General features: G+C 37.6%; 1 protein-coding gene and 1 long non-coding RNA gene across 3 annotated transcripts in view; one reads left to right on the plus strand and one right to left on the minus strand.

The window, feature by feature from the left end:
• Positions 1-21,544, plus strand: part of PTER (phosphotriesterase related) — a 58,803-nt gene that overhangs the window by 21,693 nt on the left and 15,566 nt on the right. For both annotated transcript variants that reach the window (XM_006216764.2, XM_072955018.1), the window contains exons 2-3: positions 8,654-9,124; positions 10,462-10,727. In XM_006216764.2, the coding sequence (XP_006216826.1) occupies positions 8,693-9,124; positions 10,462-10,727 (698 nt within the window). In that variant the 5' untranslated portion in view covers positions 8,654-8,692. The remainder of the gene's footprint in view (positions 1-8,653; positions 9,125-10,461; positions 10,728-21,544) is intronic.
• Positions 19,060-20,734, minus strand: LOC140691592 (uncharacterized). Its single transcript, XR_012067347.1, has 2 exons — positions 20,353-20,734; positions 19,060-19,310 (listed from the first exon to the last, which is right to left on the minus strand). It is a non-coding gene; the product is annotated as an uncharacterized lncRNA (long non-coding RNA).

Raw genomic sequence — 21,544 nt, forward strand, 5'->3', positions numbered from 1 at the left:
ATATCATGCTTGAGGTTTAGTTTGCAGGCATGAGAATTTTATGTCTGTAGCCCCTGCTCTCTTCATTTCTCACTAAGAAGGCATAATTTAAACTAGACTGTCAATTTGTTTGTATATAAAAGAAAAAGTAATTATTTATGGGATATTTTAATCCATTGGGATTTGGAGTATAGTTCTAGATATTAAATGCCCTTTCTGCTTGCAAACTTCGACAAAAAGGGGGGGATTTTCATCTTATTGGAATTACAGAGTTATAGTAAATTTTCCTTTCTTCATTTTTAACATCAAACTTTTTGCTCTTTCACTTCTTTTTAAATTAAGGCACAAATAAACAAATGACTTTCTATTCAGTTCAGTCTGGTTTCACAGGTACTATGTAAGTGAATCTATCTAATGCTAGGTACTATGTAGGATAGGGCATAAAAGAAATAGCTCCCCTTCCGCCTCCTACATACACACACACACACACACACACACACTCACACACATACACACACACACACCCACACACAGACACACACAGCACAAAGTCAAATGGAGACCAATCCCTTAATAGATCAATTTAGTACACTGTGACAATTGCTGGGATATATGTTGTATTTCATTCTATGATATGCTCACTATGAGTTCTCCCCACCCCACCCCCACCCCTGTGAACAGGTTACTTAAATAAACCAAGTCTATGCACTAATGGACTGACCACTCAAAAACTAGTTCCCACTCAAGCATTCCTACCTCCTTAAATCCTAATTTCTGTTCCTGCCTACCATTTGAGTATCTCTTTCTTCATGTCTGCTGATTGCTGTAAATTCACAGATATCAAGGGATATGATGCAAATAGATGGCAAAGTAAAATCGAAAACTTTAAAGAAGGATGCACTATGTCATGAAGTTGAGGGGAGTGATGTCGGAGAAATGCTAAAATACATGCCAACCCCAAGTGCGAATGTGACAGTTAGACCTTGGACAGCGCAAGAGGAGAAAGTAGCATGGACAACATCAGGACGAGTGCTGCAAGGGAATAAGCAGCATAAAACTGGTTAATAGAGGACCTTGTTAAAAAATGATAAAGTCTTCAGAAATATTTTTGCAGAAATAACCTTTTTCATCACTGGGATGCAAAAGTCAAGTAAAGGATGTCATATCACCTAGTTTTGTCAGAAAAATTATTCGCCCCTTCCCCCACCCAAATATAGCACTCAATTAATGTTTTGTTCTAAGAATTAGGGTGTATCTATAATGATGACCTATTTTATAATAGTTTATTCTTCTAATTTGAAATCTTCATTAAGTCCTTTAAATATGACTTCTTATTCAGCATTGGTCTTCAAATGAGAGCCATTTTATTATCTCCTGTGATCCTGTGGGCTGGCCAGACTCTGCTGGGTTGGCTGGAGCTGAGCCTGCAGTCACGTGGAATCCTGGCTGGGTTAGAATATTCAAGATGACTCACTCCTGGTTTGGTACCTTCCCAGGGGCAGCCGCAAGGCTGAGCTCAGTGGGGGCTCTGAGGTGACTGGAGGGGGGGTGCTCTCCCACTATCCATATAGTCTCAGTGTCTCTCCTTCTCCACATGTGAGGGTAGCCAGACTTAGATATATATTCAGCTCAGGATTTCCCAAAGCACAAAAGCAGAAGCTCCTTCCAAAAATGTGGATGGCACACTGATGCAGCATCACTGTCTCCACATACTGTTGGTTAAAACTAGTCGCAGACCAGCTCAGGTTCAGCCTGGAAGGATGCTTCACAAGGATGTGAATCCTGGAAAGCACAGTTCCCTGAAGCCAGCTATGGAGACCAGCTAACACACTGCACCAAGCGCCTTCATCCAAAAAGGCATTTCCAGGACCAGTTATCCATGGATGATGAGGACCCCCTGCAGTTGTAATCACTTCAGTGGGTGGTTTCCAAAAGTCAGTGGATTGTGATGTCAATCGCAATGCTCAGTCTGCTTTTAACCATCCTGGGCCTCAAGTGAAGGAATTCCTTTCTAACAGATTACAGCCTCAGTTTGACTCATCAGCTCCAACCCCTACTGTTAGTTTTTAATAGAACAAGTTTAGGTTCATTGGCCCGAGGATACTCAGTTCAAAGTTTGGCAAATAATGCAAATTCAGAGCATTTGTGTGGTGTTTTATAATTTAGGTAAAGCTTTTAGTTATCTTCTTATTTGCTTCTTTTTTTCAAATCTTATGTAGTAGATCAGGCAGACATTACTCCAGCTTTTAAGTGAGGAGACCAGCTCCTTAAATTTTTTCCACAATTACACAAGTAGAAACCACTGTAGCCAGAACTCCAGGTTCAAGGTTCTTTCAAACCACCCCAGCCTCCCAGCCTCCTTGAGAGTTCTCTATTAAGCTGAAACTTAAATTCATCCATTCATTCATTCATTCATTCACTCTCTCTCTCTCCATTTATCTATGTATTTACATGTATAATAAAGTGTGTATTTTAAAACCATCCTTAAAGTACAGCCTTCACTCATAGTTAATGAATGAAACTGACTTTCAGTGAATGAAATTCATTCATTCTCTCATCATGCTTAGATGTATATATGTATGCATGTGTATATAAAATATACATTTTTAAAACTCTTCTTAAAGTACAACCTTCACTGATAATGGTCTATAGAAAGTCAGTTGTATCCATTTCAAATTAAAGGATATCACAGAAGCAGGATGTCATATGGTCCAACCCCTTAAGTTCACAGATGGGAAAACAGACTCAGAGTGTTAGGTTACTTACCCAAAGCCACACAGCTTTTTAGTGGAACGGCCAAGAGCTTTGGACTCTGTGACTCTACTATTCCTCCAACTAAACCAAGCCACCTCAAGAACAGCCTCCCAAGTGAAATTGTATGAGGACTATTGTGTGGTTAAGACATTCATTTGATTTGCCAGGAATTAAAAGTAACACAAATTTTAAGATTCTTAATGACTAAATGCTATTAAGGACCAGCTGTGCAGTTTGCTCAAAATATTGTAGTTTTCAGGAGACAATCTACTGCTAGGAATCCATGGAAAAAAAAAAAAACTCCATCTCTAATAAACTAAGAACTAACTTCACTGCACAGAGTTCTTTACAAAGAAAAAGAAGTGACTGCGATTGTATCCAGTAACTTGGTGTATGTTTCACTTCCAAGATCGTATGTTAGCAAAATAAATAAATAAATAAATAAATTTACATTGTACATTTTTTATATATATAAACATTTTTTACTGAGTTATAGTCCTTTTACAATGTTGTCAAATTCCAGTGTAGAGCACAATTTTTCAGTTATACATGAACATACATACATTCATTGTCACATACTCTTTCGCTGTGAGCCACCACAAGATCCTGTGTATATTTTCCTGTGCTACACAGTACAATCTTGTTTATCTATTCTACATTTTGAAATCCCAGCCCCTTCCTACCCCCCATCCCCCTGGCAACCACAAGTTTGTATTCTATGTCTATGAGTCTGTTTCTGTTTTGTTTTTGTTTTTTAGATTCTGCATATGAGCGATCTCATATGGTATTTTTCTTTCTCTTTCTGGCTTACTTCACTTAGAATGACATTCTCCAGGGACATCCATGTTGCTGCAAATGGTGTTATGTTGTCATTTTATGGCTGAATAGTATTTCATTGTATAAATATACCACAACTTCTTTATCCAGTCATCTGTTGATGGACATTTAGGCTGTTTCCATGTCTTGGCTATTGTAAATAGTGCTGCTATGAACACTGGGGTGCAGGTGTCATCCTGAAGTAGGGTTCCTTCTGGATATAAGCCCAGGAGCGGGATGCCGGGGCCATATGGCAAGTCTATTCCTAGTCTTTTGAGAAACCTCCATACTGTTTTCCACAGTGGCTGTACATCATACATTCTTACAGCACTGCGTGTGGAACCTATTTCTGACAATGAGAAGGGCTATGATGAGCTAGATCTTAGTTTTCCAAATGAAGGAAAACAAAGTCAGTTCAGCCCAGCAGACAGCATTCTGCCAAAATCGTGCAACTACTACTTATGTTACTACAATAAGTAGTGAGCAATATTGCCTTTTGCTCCGAGTAGAAAGAAATACTGCTTTTTCTGTCTCTCCCTTCCCCCTACCCCACATCTTTCCTCTCTCCCTGTCTTTTACCAAGGAGAAAATATTTTCAGTTTGTTGACTAAACAGATAACAGATTCAGAAAGCCAATAGTATGATTTACCAAAGCCGTAGTGTGTATGTCAGACTTGAAGGGTTGACCAGTTAGCACAAGTTTGACTAAACTGAAGGGTCAGTTAAGACACAAACTCCATCCCTTCAGTCAAGAAGCCTGATGTGATTTGAGTTTAATAATCATTTGAATGACTTGACCTATCAGTTTAGATCAACTGTTCACATCGAGGAAGACAGGATAGGGATGGGCTGAGCTGACCCAGAGGAAGGCGCCTTTCCTAAGCATACCAGTTTGTGACCCCATTTTTCTAGGAATGCCACTTCCTGGGTACATCGCTGCCACCATCTTCATATTTGTTGTTTGAAATTTGGAAATATCCTCAGTTTGTCTCTGTTACTTCCTTAATCAAAGAGGCAAAACAAACCAAAAAAAAGCATGGGGAGAAACCCACCACTTTCCTCTGAATTCAAGATACAAGTTGTTCATTTGTATCTGAGTGATTTTGTTTTATTTACGTCACAGTTTCAAGAACTTGCAGGTCCCATTATTGCTCTGTGTCCTGTGGTGATTGGATTTCTTTCTCTTGATTCAGGCATGACTATTGTTTTTTTGACATTGTTTAATATGAAAAGTTATAACTCTCCATGCAGTAGAGCCATTTAACCATAAACATATGAGCAAATGGACATGTGGTGATGTGTGCAAGGAGGAAACTCTTTGTCACTGTTGTTCAGCCATCTGACTGGTACTGTTTGAGAGGAGGTATGTCAAAGGCTTGATACCTGCACATGATGGAAGCATTCAAACAAGCTTTGAAGAGTATTATGCAGTGTTAACAATATTTTGGTCACAAATCAAATGTCAGCTTTAAGTGCAGTGTTTGTGGAGTCTGCCGCTCTGTATGATGTAACCCATGAAAAAACAGAAGTGCCCACACATTTCCATCAGACAGCACTTTTTTCTAAGGATCCCATTTATTTGGGGAATACTTTTATAGCACCAGCAAGTCCAGTTAGAAACTTCCATCTGCTGTACTTCTTACTGCTTCTGCTGTTTCACCATCTCCACTGGCATTAATCTCAGACTAAACCACCACCGGATTTTTGTCTAGATTCTAGCAACACCCACTGGTCTCTGCAAGCACCCTGGCCCCCTTCTGTCCATTCTCCACTCGGTTGCCAGGTTACTCAGATCAGATCTTCTCCTGCATAAAACTCTGAAATGCATTCCCATTTTTTTTTTATCAGTTTGAGTTTGATCAGGGAAAGGAAACAATTATTAGTGAAATGGACCAAGGGAGTTGTTACAGAGCTTAGAACTTACTCAGTTGCTGAAAAAGTGAACTGAAAATCAATTCACTAAGTATCAGCTTGACAATTTTATCATTGCTTCTAAAACTGTAAATCAAGCGGCTCCAACCTGATCTAGGACCTGGTACAGCAGATGCAGGGGCAGGAAGAGAGCTTATGTCTGTAAAACAGGACAGTGTATTGCAGTTAAAGAAATTCCATTCATTCCTGTGTCAAACAGTCAGAGTTCTAGAAGTCTGACTCTGAAATGTGAATGGAGTTGAAATGGATATTCAACCTAGGTAGACAGAAAAATCTTAATCATAATGGCGAAGGCGAAATAGCTGTGACAAAAATATCAGTGAAATGAAACTAAAATTGCTCCCAAACTACCCACTCACCACCCAATCTCCAACAATTTGGCCAATTTGCTGTATTTTTTACAAAAGTTAATTTACACATATATTTTCAAAAAAGACCAGTCTTGCGTATTGTCTCTGGTTTCCAGCTCAGTGGTGGTATGCTGTTCTCTGATTCTGTTCCTCTTGTCTTTTTGTTCTCTATAAAGTTCTATGTTCTATTTTTTTCCCTGTTGATTCCATAACCCCTGGAATTGGAAGAGTTGTTTCCTTTGATCAGGCTATAATAGTAATTACAACTATCCTCAGTCTCTGTGACAGCTCAAATTTCATATCTGAAATAAAACAAAGCATGTGGCAAGTGTGTTTTTAGCTCTGGCTGTCTCTTTCCCCATTGCCTTTTGTGCAGGTATACGTAGTGCTGAAGCTTCCCACGGACACTCTAAAATGCCTGAAGCCTCCTCTACGTGTCGGTGGTCACTCCTGTTTGCACAGTTGTGGTCTGTGCTTCTCATTGCCCACTACTGTCCTCCGTGCTCTGTGAATTCTCCTCTCTGTGGTGGAAGGCCATTAGCAGCCCCTTGCCTGTCGATGGAGAAGAGAACATGTTCCAGGCTGAATATAGACCAAAAGGGGCTCCCTCACTGCCCAGGACTATGAAATCTGCTTGCATGTTTTATCCACTAAAAGTCACGTGCTAGCTTAGAGCAAGGATGGCTACAGTTTGTTCTTTAATCTTTTCTTATCTTTTAAGTATGGCTTCCATTGTGTGTGATCATAGGAAGCACTGAGGAGTTCCGCCCGAGAGTGTTAGAGGAATTTCCCAGAGGAGATGACATTTCTTAAGTGATTTTTTTTTCACAAAGACTCACAGCTTGTGAGCGTGAAACTTACCAACATTGCTCTTTCAAATCTGTATCAATGAAATATGCAGAAAATACTTTTCTAGTAAAAGTGATAGTGTTTCATCAATTTATCCAACTTTCTGGTCCCTGGTGGCTCTCCAGGAACACATGTGTAAGACCATCAGCCAGAAGGCAGGAAAGAGCAAATGAACCCACACGGAATATTGAGTCTATTATTAATGGTACTTTTATTTCGTCAACTGAAGAAACTAGCGACATATGCCTTGCTCTCAGTGACAAGGAATAAGGCATTGAACGATGAGTTCCCAGGCGCCATCAATGGAAAAACATAATGCCCTGTGTGGTGACTGGCAGCTACACGGTGACCTCTAAACAGATGTCATCTTCCTTCATGGCCACCACATGAACTTCAGTCATTTATGCATTGCGGGCCAATATATGTCAAACATCTGAGTCCCAGATAATTGCAGTGGCTTGAAGTAAACTGGCCCAGAACTCAATATCCTTCTTTCTCCCACAGTGATTTGTTTTTCTCCTTGTCTTATGTATGCACTAGACCCATTACAAATTTGTCCTACGCCTCGTGCTCCCCCAAATGCTCTCTTCTCTAATCAGCCACTTCCTCTGAAAAGAAATAACCTAGGAAATACATAGTAGTTTCTAGAACCAGAATAACAAAACTGCTGTTTCATGACGGTGTGTGCTATGTGCCACACACTTTTATAGGTCTTTTTCACCTGTGGTATGTAGTTTAATTCTTGTGGCAGGCTATGAAATGAGCATTCTTCTAGTTTACAGATGAGACAACTGATGCTCAGAAAATCACAGAAGGCCTTCAAAGGGATGTGGGGAGAAAACGGTTTTGGAATGTCTTTTTAAGGAACAATGGGAGACCTTTGAAAGACACTGTCTTTTCTTCAGTTCGCAGCCCATTTTGTCTGCCGTCCTCTGGGTGTGTCTCATTGGTCCTCCACGCAGACCACTGTCTCTGGCCGTGGTTTTGCTCTTGGTTGTGTAGGTGTTTGTTTGCACCACTTTCCATATCACCCTTTTCCTTTCCAAGTGAAATCCCTTCTCTTTGGAAATGAAGAGCACTGGAATTGGAGTCCTTGCCGTCACTGATAGAAACTTGGTGAATACATAATTTGTGTTACAAATGAAAGTAAACTGAGGATAAATAGAGAGGTGTTTGCTCTTTTGAGAGAAAACAGATTCAGTTTCAGTAAATCATAGTCGCTTTCATTATGACTATGAATTTTGGCTTTTAAGTATTTTTGAAGTATATTTCTGTGTGCCCTAGACAAAAGAAAACATTGAGAATGGAGAAGTTTGTTTGTTTTGTTTTTTCATTATTAAGCCTAAATGTGCTTACCCTCCAGTTATTTTTAGGGAATAATCTGTGAAATCGTCATAGTCAGAGATTTTGTCATAATCCTCTTTATATCTCCAATTTCTTCATGGTGGACCATCAACAGAAATTTGTTCACTTGGATAGTAAATGAGTAATGGGATGATCAGTAGCCTTAGTATATTTAATTTAGCTGGAAAATGACAAATGAAACAGTTCTGATATATGGCTGCTTTTGATACAAGTTATTGATTATGAAGAGTTTTTTTTAATGGAGATTATTGTTGAATTACCCAAGGAAGCTTAGCTATAACTAATGAGATAAAATTAAGCAAAAGAAAAATGTGAACTGAATATCAAGAAATATTTCCAGTAGATGAGTTTGGGATTAAATCAGGTGGAGGAGTCCCAGCGGAAGTGGTTGGGAGACATTTAACACCACGCATGTCACTTAGAGCTGCAGTGAACTTAAACAATTTACAAGCCACAGACTCTGACTTTGGCAGGATGATAAGTGAGATCGTATCTCTACGTTCATTGATTCTCTCTCTTACACTGGTATACGTTCACAGCCTCACATCCCCTATGGACAGAATTTATGTGTGCGTTAAATTTTCTGATTATAGTTTTCTTTTTTCCAGAAAGCACTCTTTTTAGAGTATCTCCTGGTAGCATCAGAAATGTCTTCCTTAAGTGGGAAAGTCCAAACTGTATTGGGCCTTGTGGAGCCAGGCCAACTGGGTCGTACACTGACCCATGAACATTTGACAATGACTTTCGACTGCTCTTACTACCCGCCTGCTCCATGCTATGAAGTTATCTCCAAGGAACCTATTATGATGAAGAATTTATTTTGGATCCAGAAGAACCCTTATTCCCATAAAGAGAATCTGCAGTTGAATCAGGAGACAGAAGCCATCAGGGAAGAATTGTTGGATTTTAAAGCCAAAGGTGGAGGAGCTTTGGTGGAAAACACAACCACTGGGATTAGCCGAGATGTGCAGACTTTGAAGTGGCTTGCAGAAGAGACTGGAGTCCATATCATATCAGGAGCTGGGTTTTATGTGGATGCAACCCACTCTTCAGATACCAGAGCCATGTCAGTGGAGCAGGTAAAAAGCCCTACATTCTTGGACAATATTTGCATGCAAATTCAGAATAATCAGAATGTCAGTCCATGGGTTATCCCTACATGTCATCTACATTTGGAAATGTCATTGGCTCAGAGGCACACTATTGAAATTTGCTAGCAGAGGCATCTGTCAATGGAACCTAAATTAGGAACATTTCATTTCATAAAGAAAAAGTGTCCAGGAAGGAGATCTTAATGCACTGGTCACCAGAAAACCCAACATGTTTGTACTTAGATTCATGTATATCATATCCACGCTCAGTCGTGGTGGCAGAGCATGTTTGTAAACCTCAGTTTTCCATTATAAACTTCAGTTATGCAACCTCAATTTTCTTTCTGGATTTAATAATAACCAGCAATAAAAATTCACTGTAGGCTGAAACTTGGCAGGCAGAGACTTGGCACATTTGTGAATAAGTTTCTTTCTCCTTTTACAAAACAGGAGGGGTAGGAGAAAATCCATTTTCCTGTTTCTATCATCATAAAATCTTAGGCAAGAAGGGGCAGAAGGAAAAGGAAATCTTTCAGGGACAAAAAGAAAGAATAAGCCACAAAGCTTTTTCGCATGTGTGTGTGGTCTTTCTATACTACATGTAGTATATATTCCCATGTGTTTACTCATATATGTATACTTTCCTTTATATCTTCCATTGCCTGTTTGATAGGCATAGTATGTCAGCTTCAGTCTTTGCAAAGAATCAGTAAATCCTTAAAATACTTTATATATCAAAATTTTAGCTGCATTTTTTTCCCAGTCAGGCCTTTTTCTTCTTATATATTATTTGAAAACTATCCTGATTGTCAGGAATTACACATTCCTGTAACCACTCTTAGCAGTAAACATAAGTACAAGCCAAAAAATGTCATCTTAGTATATTGTATGCCATGAATTTGAGTTGCTGAAGATGGTCAAGGACAAAATAAATAAGGGAAAATTAAAGAATTACTTGATATGGCTGATATCGATTCAAAAGCAGTCTTTTTACATTCTAGATGCCCCTTAGGTTAAATTATAGATTTTTTATCTCAACAAATGAATATACAATGAATGTACTCTCAGTAAGTTACATTTTCCCCTACAGTTTCCTAAAGCCTTGAATTTCTTGTTAAATAATCACAGTAACATACTATTGGATCTTTGATTTAGAGTAACTTGTTGAATTTGTGATTTGGCTAACAAAATGCCTTCCTCATTGGCCAGTATTAACTGAATGAAAGTGGAGATATTTTTTTTAAATGACTGAATGAATAAATTCATTCGCATAGTGTGTTGATAAAATCTGCAGGCTACAGATTTTCATTCTCACACTTCCTTAGCTTACTGATGTCCTCATCAATGAAATTCTTCATGGAGCTGATGGAACCAGTATCAAATGTGGCGTTATCGGAGAAATTGGTTGCTCCTGGCCTCTGACTGAGAGTGAAAGAAAGGTTCTGCAGGCAACAGCTCATGCCCAGACTCAGCTGGGCTGTCCTGTTATTATCCATCCGGGAAGGAACAGAAGTGCCCCATTTCAGATTATCCGAGTGTTGCAAGAGGCTGGTGCAGACATCTCCAAAACAGTAATGTCACACCTTGATAGGTAAGCAGACCATCTACAAATCGCTGCAAGCCATCACATGCTTAATGGATGACCAAATAAATAAAATCATCAGATCGATGAAATTCTAGAGAAAACAACTAACTACGTGGAAGATAGTATTTATTTATAAAGTTTTACCATAGACATTAATAAAGGTCAGCAATGCTATTTTTGTCCGTACTTTGTGTCAGATAGGATCCCAGGTATTTTGCGTAAGTAATTTCTTTTAATTTTGTTAACCCTTCATAACCCTTTATGGTAAGTGTCCCTGCTTTGTGTCAGGTCATGTGATGTCACAGTAGCTGCCAATTTCACATGCTCAGGATTGGCAAGTAGTTAGAGAGATGAATTTATCTACAAATATAAAGGGAAGGGAAAGTGGTTTTACCTTAAGAAGACCACAGACATAAACGTTTGGGTTTGCTGTTGTGACTGGTGGTTTGAAACATCTGCATTTTGGAAAAGTCAATGCTAAAAAAATAATAGTAATAAGTCTATTATTTGTTTGGTGGTATTCTGTCTTAGTTAACCATGGCTACTATAACAAATTCTAAGAAACTGGGAGGCTAAGACAACAGAAATGGATTCTCTGGTTGTTCGGGAGGCCAGAAGTCAGAAATCAAGGTGTCTTCAAGGCTGCCCTTCCTCCACGGATCTACAGGAGGGGTCTCCCTTGCTTTCCCCAGTGTCTGGTTATTCCAGGCATTTTTGGCTTGTAGCCAGCCACCTGACTTCAATTTATGCCTCTGTCTTCATGTGACCTCCTCCTGCCTGTCTGTGTCTTTTCTTATAAGGGCACTTGTCATAGACTGAGTGCCTACCCAGATAGTTCAGAATGATCATCTCAAGGTCCTTAACTTAATTATATCTGCAAAGACCCTTTTCCCAAATAGTGTCACTTTCAGGAACTCCGGACATTAAAACATGGACTATCTTTTTGAAGCCCACCACTCAATCCCCTCATGCTATATTAGATGTGCAGAGGTCAGCAAAATAATTGACTATAGAAACAGACATTGGCTGTGGTTAATTTTATAAAGAAGCCTAACAATATTGCCAAGGCCAGATGGCTTTTAGATTGAACTGATTAAGGAATTAACACAGTATCAATGAGACTAATAATACAGTTATTTCCATCGTACAAAATGGAATAAAGCCATATTAACAGACTGGTAAGTCTTGGTCATCAGACTCGACATTCTGCTATTTAGTAAACTAACGATCCTGCAGAACATATTGATAAAATGCTTCATCTTAATAAAAATACTGTAAAGTCCTGGCCAGACAAAAATGAAAACATGTTACAGTTGGGGCAGAACAGAGAAGCCAGGGTTAATGGGGAACCTGAGGGACATCGAGGGAAAGGCAATTGTGCTGGCAGCTGGGTTGGTATCGAGATCAATACTTGGCCATCTTAAGAATCTTCTAGTTGTACTGCTAAAATAGAAGAGTGCATCTGGAGATTGGGCATAGAGGTAATGCCATCAGAGTGTGAAGAAAAGAATCTTTGGACCCAGAGACACCTGCTTTTAAATCTTGCCTCTACCATTTGCTATGAGATCTTGGGTAGCTTCATTTGAATTTAAAATAATGTATTTGATAATATCCTTTTGTATGATATGGAATATATGTAGGCTTTAATCAATAAGGATGATTTTTAATACTTTTTAAACAGTGTGAAGTATATCAGACATACAAAAGAGTACAGACAATATATTTTTTACATTTTTAAAAATATGTATTGGGTTCTTAAAAACATTGTGTTCTTCTGCCATTATATAAATGCTCTCTCTGTATCCATTAGACCACAGTTGTTAATCATATTCAAATATTCTATATTCCTACTGATTTTTTGACTGCTTGATCTATTGGTTACTATGAGAAGTATGCTAAAATGTCTCCTGGTGGATTTTTAGTAACTGTACATATTTCAAATTTTACTTCATATATTTTGAAGCTCTGTTATCACATGCATACAAATTATGTCTTCCTAATGAACTGAAACTTATATCAACATATATTGAACTGCTTCATTTTGTAATGTACTAGAGTTTTTTTTTTTGTTTTAAAAGCTGTTTTATCTGATGTTAGTGTGGCTATACCAACTTTTTGTGTTAGTCCTTATAATTTAGATACATCTTACATAAAAAATATGTGGCTGGGTTTGAAGTTTTACCCAATCATTCTCTTTTTTTACCATGGAAAATTCAGTTTGTTTATATTGATTATGTTTATTGATATGTTTATTTCACTTTTTCCTTTCATCATAGTTATTATTGTTGAACTTTCTTGATTTCTTTTTGTTTTATTTTCACCTCCATATTCTATTCGTCCCCTTTACTTCTTTAGAAGGTATGTATATTTATATCCTATTAGTGGTTATAGTAGAAAATTTAGCATGTATGTTTAACACATCAAATTTTTAAAATGCTAAATATGGTAAATATTTTTTACCCTTCTTCCTAGTAATACAAAGTCTTTAGAACTCTTCAATCTCAATTACTCACTGTCTAACTTCTATGCTATATTTTCCAGGATATGGGGTTTACTTGATTTTTTTTTAAAAAGTCTCAGTGATTAGACATTATTTTATTACTATAAAACATGTAAATGGTCAATGTATATTTAGATTCACTTTTTTTGTTTGCTTTTTTCTTTGCTTACCATTTCCTCTCACATTTCAGATCTTTATCCTTGAATTATTACTTTTTTCCTGAGGCACATCATTTGAAGATGGTCTGTTTTGGTGATAAATGCTTAGATTTCATGTGTCTGCAAATGCCTTTGGTCCTTCATTCTCAAGAGATAATTTAATTTAATAATTTATAATAATTAATTAGAATAGAGAATTCTATTTAGAAGTTACTCTTTCTAAGCCCTCTAAAGCTATTCCATTTTCAGCTGACACATATCATTGCTGTTATGTCAGCTCAGACTAATTGTGCTTCCTCTGAAGTAATCTGTCTTTACTTTCTGACTACTTTTTACCATCTTCGTCTCTGGTAGTCTGTATTTCCCCTGTGCTCTATCTCAGTGAGAATTTCTTTTTTACTTTGTATGCTTGGAATTCTTGCATAGGAGAATATTTTATCATCATTTATGGAAAATTTCAGCCATTGCCTCTTCAAATATTGTTTCATCCGTATTTCCTAGTATTTGTATCATAAAGTATAACTTGATATATGTAGTATCTTTTTACCTGTCTCTCATGTTTCCATCCATTTGCATCTTTGAACTGTAATTTCTTCGGATCTATCTTCCTATTTTCTACTTCTCTCTCCAGTGGCATCACTCTGCTGCTTAGCCTATCAATTTAGTTTATAATATTAAAAACTATAGGGTTTTTTTCCTTCTATAAGTTCTGTTTGGTTACTTTTCAAATCTCCTTGGTTACTTTTGATAATTTCTTTTTCCTTCAACATGTTTTCAACTCCATCTTTAAAAAATATTAAGCATACAGTATTAATCTTGTAATTAATAAATCTAATTTCCACTGTCTTTTTGCTCCGATTTCATAGTTTGTTGGTTCCTCTGGTCTTCATTCATTATTTCCTTATAAAATAATTACTGTGATCTTCGATTCCTTGGAAATTACTGAGAGTCCTGGGTTGGAGAGTTTTTTCCCTGGTTTTTTGTTTGTTTGCTTTCTTTGTTTCTTATACACAGTTAGGGGGTATTACCAACCTGAAACTACTTTAAACTAAACTTTTCAATTAAAAAGAATTTTTTTTACTGTGGTAAAATATAACAACATAAGATTTACCATCTTAACCAGTTTGAAGTGTCAAGTACAGTCATGTTCAGTACACTCACACTGTGGTGCAATGAAGCCCTAGAATTCTTTTTGCCTTGCAAAACTAAAACTTCACACCCACTAAGCAACACCTCCATCCCCCTGCCCCTGGCCCAGGGCAGCCATTCTACTGTCTGTCTCTATGAATGTGACTGCTCTAGGTACCTCATCCAAGTGGGATCATACCATATTTGTCTTTTTGTCAATGTTTAAACTTTTGAGGGGCTTAAAAACACACAAGTGCTATGAATTCTGGCCCCTAAACTCAGTGAGTGGAGGCTTGTGGTTATAGATTACCATGGGAGACTTTTTTCCCAATTGCCTCCCCTCCGCCAAAAGACAAGAGTGAGGAAGATATATAATCTCCAAAGACTCCTTCTGTGGGCCAAATTTTTACTGAGTCCACCCACTGTTTGTGAGTGAGAGGAGTACTTCTTTTATGTGCTGGCAGAGGCTGTGTCTCCAATTTATCTCCCACCGTATTCAGCCCCAGCTCTTTCTCACTCGGCCCTTTAAGAAACCCCAGGCATCGGAAAAAAAACAAACAACCTGATTAAAAACTGAGCATAAGACCTAAATAGACCTTTTTCCAAAGACACATACAGATGGTCAACAGGCACGTGAAAAGATGCTCAGTATCATTAATCAACAGAGAAATGCAGATTAAAACAATAATGAGGTATGACTTCACACCTATCAAAATAGCTATTATCAGAAAGAACACAAACAACAAATGTTGGCAGGGATGAGGAGAAAAGGGAACCCTTGTACACTGTTGGTGGGAATGTAAATTAGTGCAGCCACATAGAAAACAGTATGGAGGTGTCTCAAAAAAACTGAAAATAGAACTATCATATAACCAGCAATTCCACTCCTGGGTGTATATCCAAAAAAAACAAAAACACTAATTTGAAAAGATACATGCACCTCAATGTTCATAGCAGCATCATTTACAATTGCCAAGATATGGACGCAACCAGGTGTCCATCAACAGATGAATGGATAAAGATGATGTAGTGTGTACACATACACACACACACACACACACACACACACACACAGGATGAAATACTACTCAGCCATAATGACTGAAATTTGGAGGGTAATATGTTAAGTGAAATAGAGAAAGACAAATACTACATGATATCACTTATATGTGGAATCTAAAAAATATAACAAACTAATGAATATAACAGAAAAAGAAATAGACTCACAGGTACAGAGAACAAACTAGTGGTTACCAATGGGGAGGGGGCAGGAGGGAGGGGCAGCATAGCAGACGGGGATTAATAGGTACAAACTACTATGTATAAATTAAATAAGCTACAGGGATATACTGCACAACACAGGGGAAATAGTCGATATTTTATGATAACTATAAATGGAATATAACCTTTCAAAATTATGAATCACTATGTTGTGCACCAGAAACTTGCATAATCGTGTACATCAACCATACCTCAATTTAAAAAAAAAATAGGTAAACAGCAGCTCCAGGTCACCCCTTACTCCTCATTTTCTCTGCTCTCTCTTTTGTTTCTGCCCTCTGAGCACATCCTTTACTTTCCCACCAGCTTAGCCAAGCATTTTAAAATGTGATATTTTGTCCCCTTTTCATTTTATTCATTATTTTATTGTACTACGCTGGGAAGGTTTCCTGTGAGCGTTTAGCCTGCCCTACTGCCTGAACTGGCTCATGATGATTCTTAAAGAAGAATCTTTCTAACTCTATTTGTTTACAGTTAGACATGTAGGTAAGTTAGAAAATGCTTGGCATTGATAGAACATGTGTTTTCACTGGAAACTGTGAAATAAACCTTAACTCCTAGAATAGTAGGGCTGTGCTCACAAAATCAAACCCTATACGCACACATATATGTTTATTCCTTGCTCATAAAATCAAACATACTTACATACACACATTTGTATGTGTTCATTCCTTGCACATAAAACTAAACAAGTATAGCTACATATATATGTATTTTCTACATAAATACATATAATATGTATTTTCTTTTCAACAATAAAGCTTCACTATCTGATTTTCATTGGCTTCCATTTCAATGCCTCCTTTTAAAATGGTCCAGGATGGAAGAACGAGCTTGACCTGACATCAGACAAACTCAGAGCATCCTAGAAAATCCTGAGACCAATTCTAGAACAGCCATCCATTCTGTACCTAGATTAGGGAATTTTCAGGGTTCTAATGCCTGAAAAAGAAATACTGTACCTAGAAGTACGAACCTTTCAGAGGACAGGCAGCTAGGGAAAATGGCTTTAGGAAAAGCGTTGCCTTTGGCAAAACAAACCGAATAAAGTAACAGAAAAAAAAATCAGGGAGGTAGATGCAGGCAACTTTGGTTTTTTGATGTGAGTGTTCACAGCAAGATAGTTGTCAGGCTGACGTTTGACTAGGTCATCCTTTCACAGACTCTCTGAGGTCTGCTGAGCTGCACATGTATTGAAAGGGCAAGGACTTCAGCTTCTATAATGGGGGCAAATCACAAAAGAACATATATGTCACGCAACAAGATGCACAGACAACACACACAGAAAGAAGAGCATCCTGAAAACAAGGCTTCCAGGAAAACAGCAACAACAGAAGTTTTCAGGCATCAAGGAGACGGTTCTGAACCCACAGCCTGCTTTAATTGCAGGGTCACAAGTTAAAGCACTGACTCTGCCCTGCCACCCTTTTAGGACACTGGGCTTTCTAGCAGGACCAACACACAAACTTGACCACCTGGAAGATTGTCCATTCATCTCCTGAAAGTTAGGATTTCTATTATTTGAGAAAACAAAAATAAAATGGTCCAAGTGCCCACAACCCACTGAAGCAATTAAATATTTTTGAAGATATGTAAGTCTTCACTAGCATTCATACAGAAGGCATTTTATTAAAATACACACACACACACACACACACACCAACAACAAAGCTACTATAACCCTATCCAAAAGAAGCACTTGGGACCCTGAGAGGGAAGAGTTAATGAATGGCCATTATCCTAGGACACTTCTGAACCACACTGTCATCACGTGACCACTGTGACCTGCTTAAGGTCATTTGCCGGGAGAGAACAGCCTGACAAGATGAATCTGCTTCTGTGTCTGGGCCCTCCCCTAACCATCTGTTCTCTTTCAGAAACATAGTCCTGAGGAAGTGCCCATGGACTGCGGTGGACGTAACCCTAGGGAGCTTCGTAGGGGGCTGCTCTTGACAGTTACAGGCACCCAAAGTCAACACCAGCACTTAAGTGTTCCTGTCTGGGCTTTTAATCCACAAAGGCACCATGCCTTTTAATCACTTACTATAACTTTACTTCCTATTAAAACTCTACCCACATTTCCAGGTGGCATATAATCACAGAACTGCCTCTGCCCCTGGTCTAATACAGGATAGAAGGAAACCCATGGAAAGTTTTTTTGCCATCGACCTCCAGGGAAGTTTTACCTACAAAGTACCATAGAGTAGCTGCAGGTATTTTTATAACAAAATGCTTTCATCAGCAAGGAACGCTGGGTAAAGCAACATGACTGGAAGGTATCTGGGTACCTAACTATTTACTGATTAAACGTTGAGCCCCGGGGAGGACAGCGGACAGGTGCTATGCCTCAATCTTTTTCTACTTGGTTATCTATTTAACAAACCAAAGGGCTTTGATGGAAATCCAGGTCCTAGAGATTGATTAGGGGGTGCAATGAAAATTAAGTGCAGGAACATATTCCAGCTCTTTTAAACTTTCTCCCCATGGAAGGTAGAGGAATTTGACCCAAGGGTTTCTGAAAGAGGAAACGGTGGAGCCCAGGGGATGGGCTAACAATACACTGTCTTCTCTTTACCCTCGATTCTTCATGCCAAATTCACCCAACTCTTTAAAGGATACAATCCTGATCTATTTTTTCATGCTGTTCATTAGATGAAATAAGTGAGTAGAAAAATCACTTAATTTATTCATTCATTCAACAAATATCTGTTAAGTGCCTAATCACCACATACCAGACACTAGGATGTATCAGGCAGGGAGTAAGACCCATTTTCTGCCTCAAAATGATTATTTAATTATGATTATGGTGACTTAACCGTAAGGTTGTCTTTGTAAAGCCACACAAAAATAATTATCTGGTATCCTCAGAGCTGTACACTTTTAATTCTTATGACTACTAGTGAATTAATGTGAAATCACTGGAACACAATTCCAGGTAAAAGACTGGCAAATTAAAATTAACCAAGAAATATATGTATATAGTATGGTAGTACTTAAAAAAAAAAAAAAGAACAACTGGAATATTTTGCACACAAAATGGTTTATAGCATTTGGAATTCTGTGCCTATGGGACTATAGTGCTGTATTCACAGTTTATTGCTAGGATTATGTGTATGCATGCTTTATGTGCAAAATGCACTGTCCATCATGAGAGAAATGAGTGCGCATTGTAGAGTAGATAATATTGTACACATTATCTATAGCAAAGACGCCTGATTTAGTCATGCTGGCTAGTTTAGGAAACAAAGTAGGAGCCTGATAAACACATGAGAATTTTTAAAAGGAAGAATTTACTTTATCCAGTCATCTGTCAATGGAGATTTAGGTCATTTCCATGTCTTGTCTGTTATAAATAGTGCTGCTATAAACACTGGGGTTCATGTATCTTTTCAAATTAGAGTTCCTTCCGGATGTATGCCCAGGAGTCGAGATTTGTGGATGGTAACTACCATATATAGAACAGACAAACAGCAAGCTTCTACTGTATAGCACAGGGAACTATGTTCAATATCTTCCAGTAACCTATAATGAAAAAGAATATAAAAATGAATATATGTATGTATATGTATGATTGAAATGTAGAAATTGACACAACACTGTAACCTGACTATCCTTCAATTTTAAAAAAAGGAATAAAGAAAATATTTACCCATCACACTCCCTTTTCCCATTTCCTAATGTTCACTGGCATTTCTTCTGTTACCTCTATGACAGACCATAGCGAAATATAAGAAAAACGAGATGCTTTTAAACACATCATCAGGGCCACAGTTATAGACTTGGGTATGACTGTGGCTACATTTTACATAAAAATTGACATTGGTTTGTAGCGAGCATTCACCGACATAGAAACACAGACCTTGAACACATTCCAGTGTGATGTCGTGTAATGACATTGACCACCGCTATTCTTTCATGAATGCAACACATATTGCATTGCAATGGGACAATGGAGAAACGGGGGTGCTGGGGTCACACTGTCTGATTGTAGTTCTGACACCAGCACTTACCTGCTGAGTGACCTTGAGCAGGTCACTTAAGCCTCCAAATCTTTTCTCATCTGTCAGAAGTGGTTAAGAAAAAAAATTTTTTTTTGAAGTATAGTCAGTTTACAATGTTGTATCAATTTCTGGTGTACAATATGTTTTAGTATATATATATATATACACATACGTATATTCATTTTCATATTCTTTTTCATTATAGTTACTACAAGGTATTGAATATAGCTCCCTGTGCTATGCAGTATAAACTTGTTTATTTTATATATAGTAGTTAGTATCTGCAAATTTTGAAAGGAAAAATTATTTTTAACCCTTAAAATGGCAAGACCCACTTAAAAAGAAACAGAAAATCCAGACAGATATTGGACAAACTGAAATGTAGTCAAATGACTCAATATACCTATAAGTGTCTAATAAAATGCAATTCAGTTATGCTGGTAATTGGCATGTGTTCACAACCCCCAAATGTACTCTTTAATAGAGACACTGGGGCAGACCAGCCCAACATCAGGGCAAATGAAGGCACTGCTTATGTATTCTCTAAAATACATTATACTCACCAAAACCTTCCACTAGTAATTTTTTCCTTCTAAAGCCATTTTTCATGATTGTGACACCATTCCCATGAAGGGTGACATTTTAACAAATAGGATTGCCATGTCTCTGAGATTTATCTTCACTCTCCTCAATACCATCATTCCTTGAATTGTGTATCACCTTACGTGAAAAACACAACCTCTTTTGTGCTCTGTGGCAGCTGGAAAGTTCATATGGTAAAAAGCTCTTCCTAGGGTGGATAAACTGTGAAATGCATTTTAAAATAAAATTTTAATTACATTTCGCAATCCGGAGCCAACGTCTGGTTTTAGTTTAATTTAAACAAGAGTTTTTCTCTCTTGCAGCCATCTGTTCCTTTTCCTTAAGCCTACACTTAAGTCATAATATTGAAAGTGTGACGTAATGCCCTCCTATGACATCATTAAACATCGCTGTGTGATATGGACCCAAGCGGAGAACTGAATTGTATGGCAGAAAGATGCTTGTTCAAATATAGATAATGGGGGAATAAGTAAAATAAATACCTGGCAATCTGAATTATCTTTCTATTTCTTTTGATTCCCAATTATTCTCTAAAATTGAAAAGACTGAGGGGGAAGGATATAGCTCAGTGGTAGAGCTCATGCTTAGCATGCACAAGGTCCTGGGTTCCGTCCCCAGTACCTCTGTTAAATAAAATAATAATAATAATAATAATAATTAATAATAATAATAATAATAATAATAATAACAACCCCCCCCACCAAAAAGAAAACAAAAACAAAAAACAAAAAAAAGACTTCTATAAAAGTAGTGCTTTATCAGAAAAAGAATCCTCTAGAAAAATTACTGGCTCTTTAAAATACCTACATATATGGTAACAAACTAGTATATTAATGCAAATGTACCACTTAACTGATGGTTTTGAGTTTGTATGAAACCAAAGTTCTTGGTAAATATTTAACTGAAGTAATAAATTATACTTTCTAACCATAGACAGTGTTTGGGCCATACATTAAAAACTTGCATCATTCTATTCAGTTTCTATTTTTGACATTAAAAAATAAATTAATTGAAATTCATCAGTTAGGAATTTTTCAGATTTTGGAGTTAAGTTGCAACTGCCATTAGTAGTATAGGAATAAATGTGAGCAGTGTTTTAGAATTATATTAACATTGACTTTATTGGATAACAATAATTTACATACTAAATTT

Source organism: Vicugna pacos, chromosome 35 (assembly GCF_048564905.1).
Source record: "Vicugna pacos chromosome 35, VicPac4, whole genome shotgun sequence".
NCBI lineage: Eukaryota > Metazoa > Chordata > Mammalia > Artiodactyla > Camelidae > Vicugna > Vicugna pacos.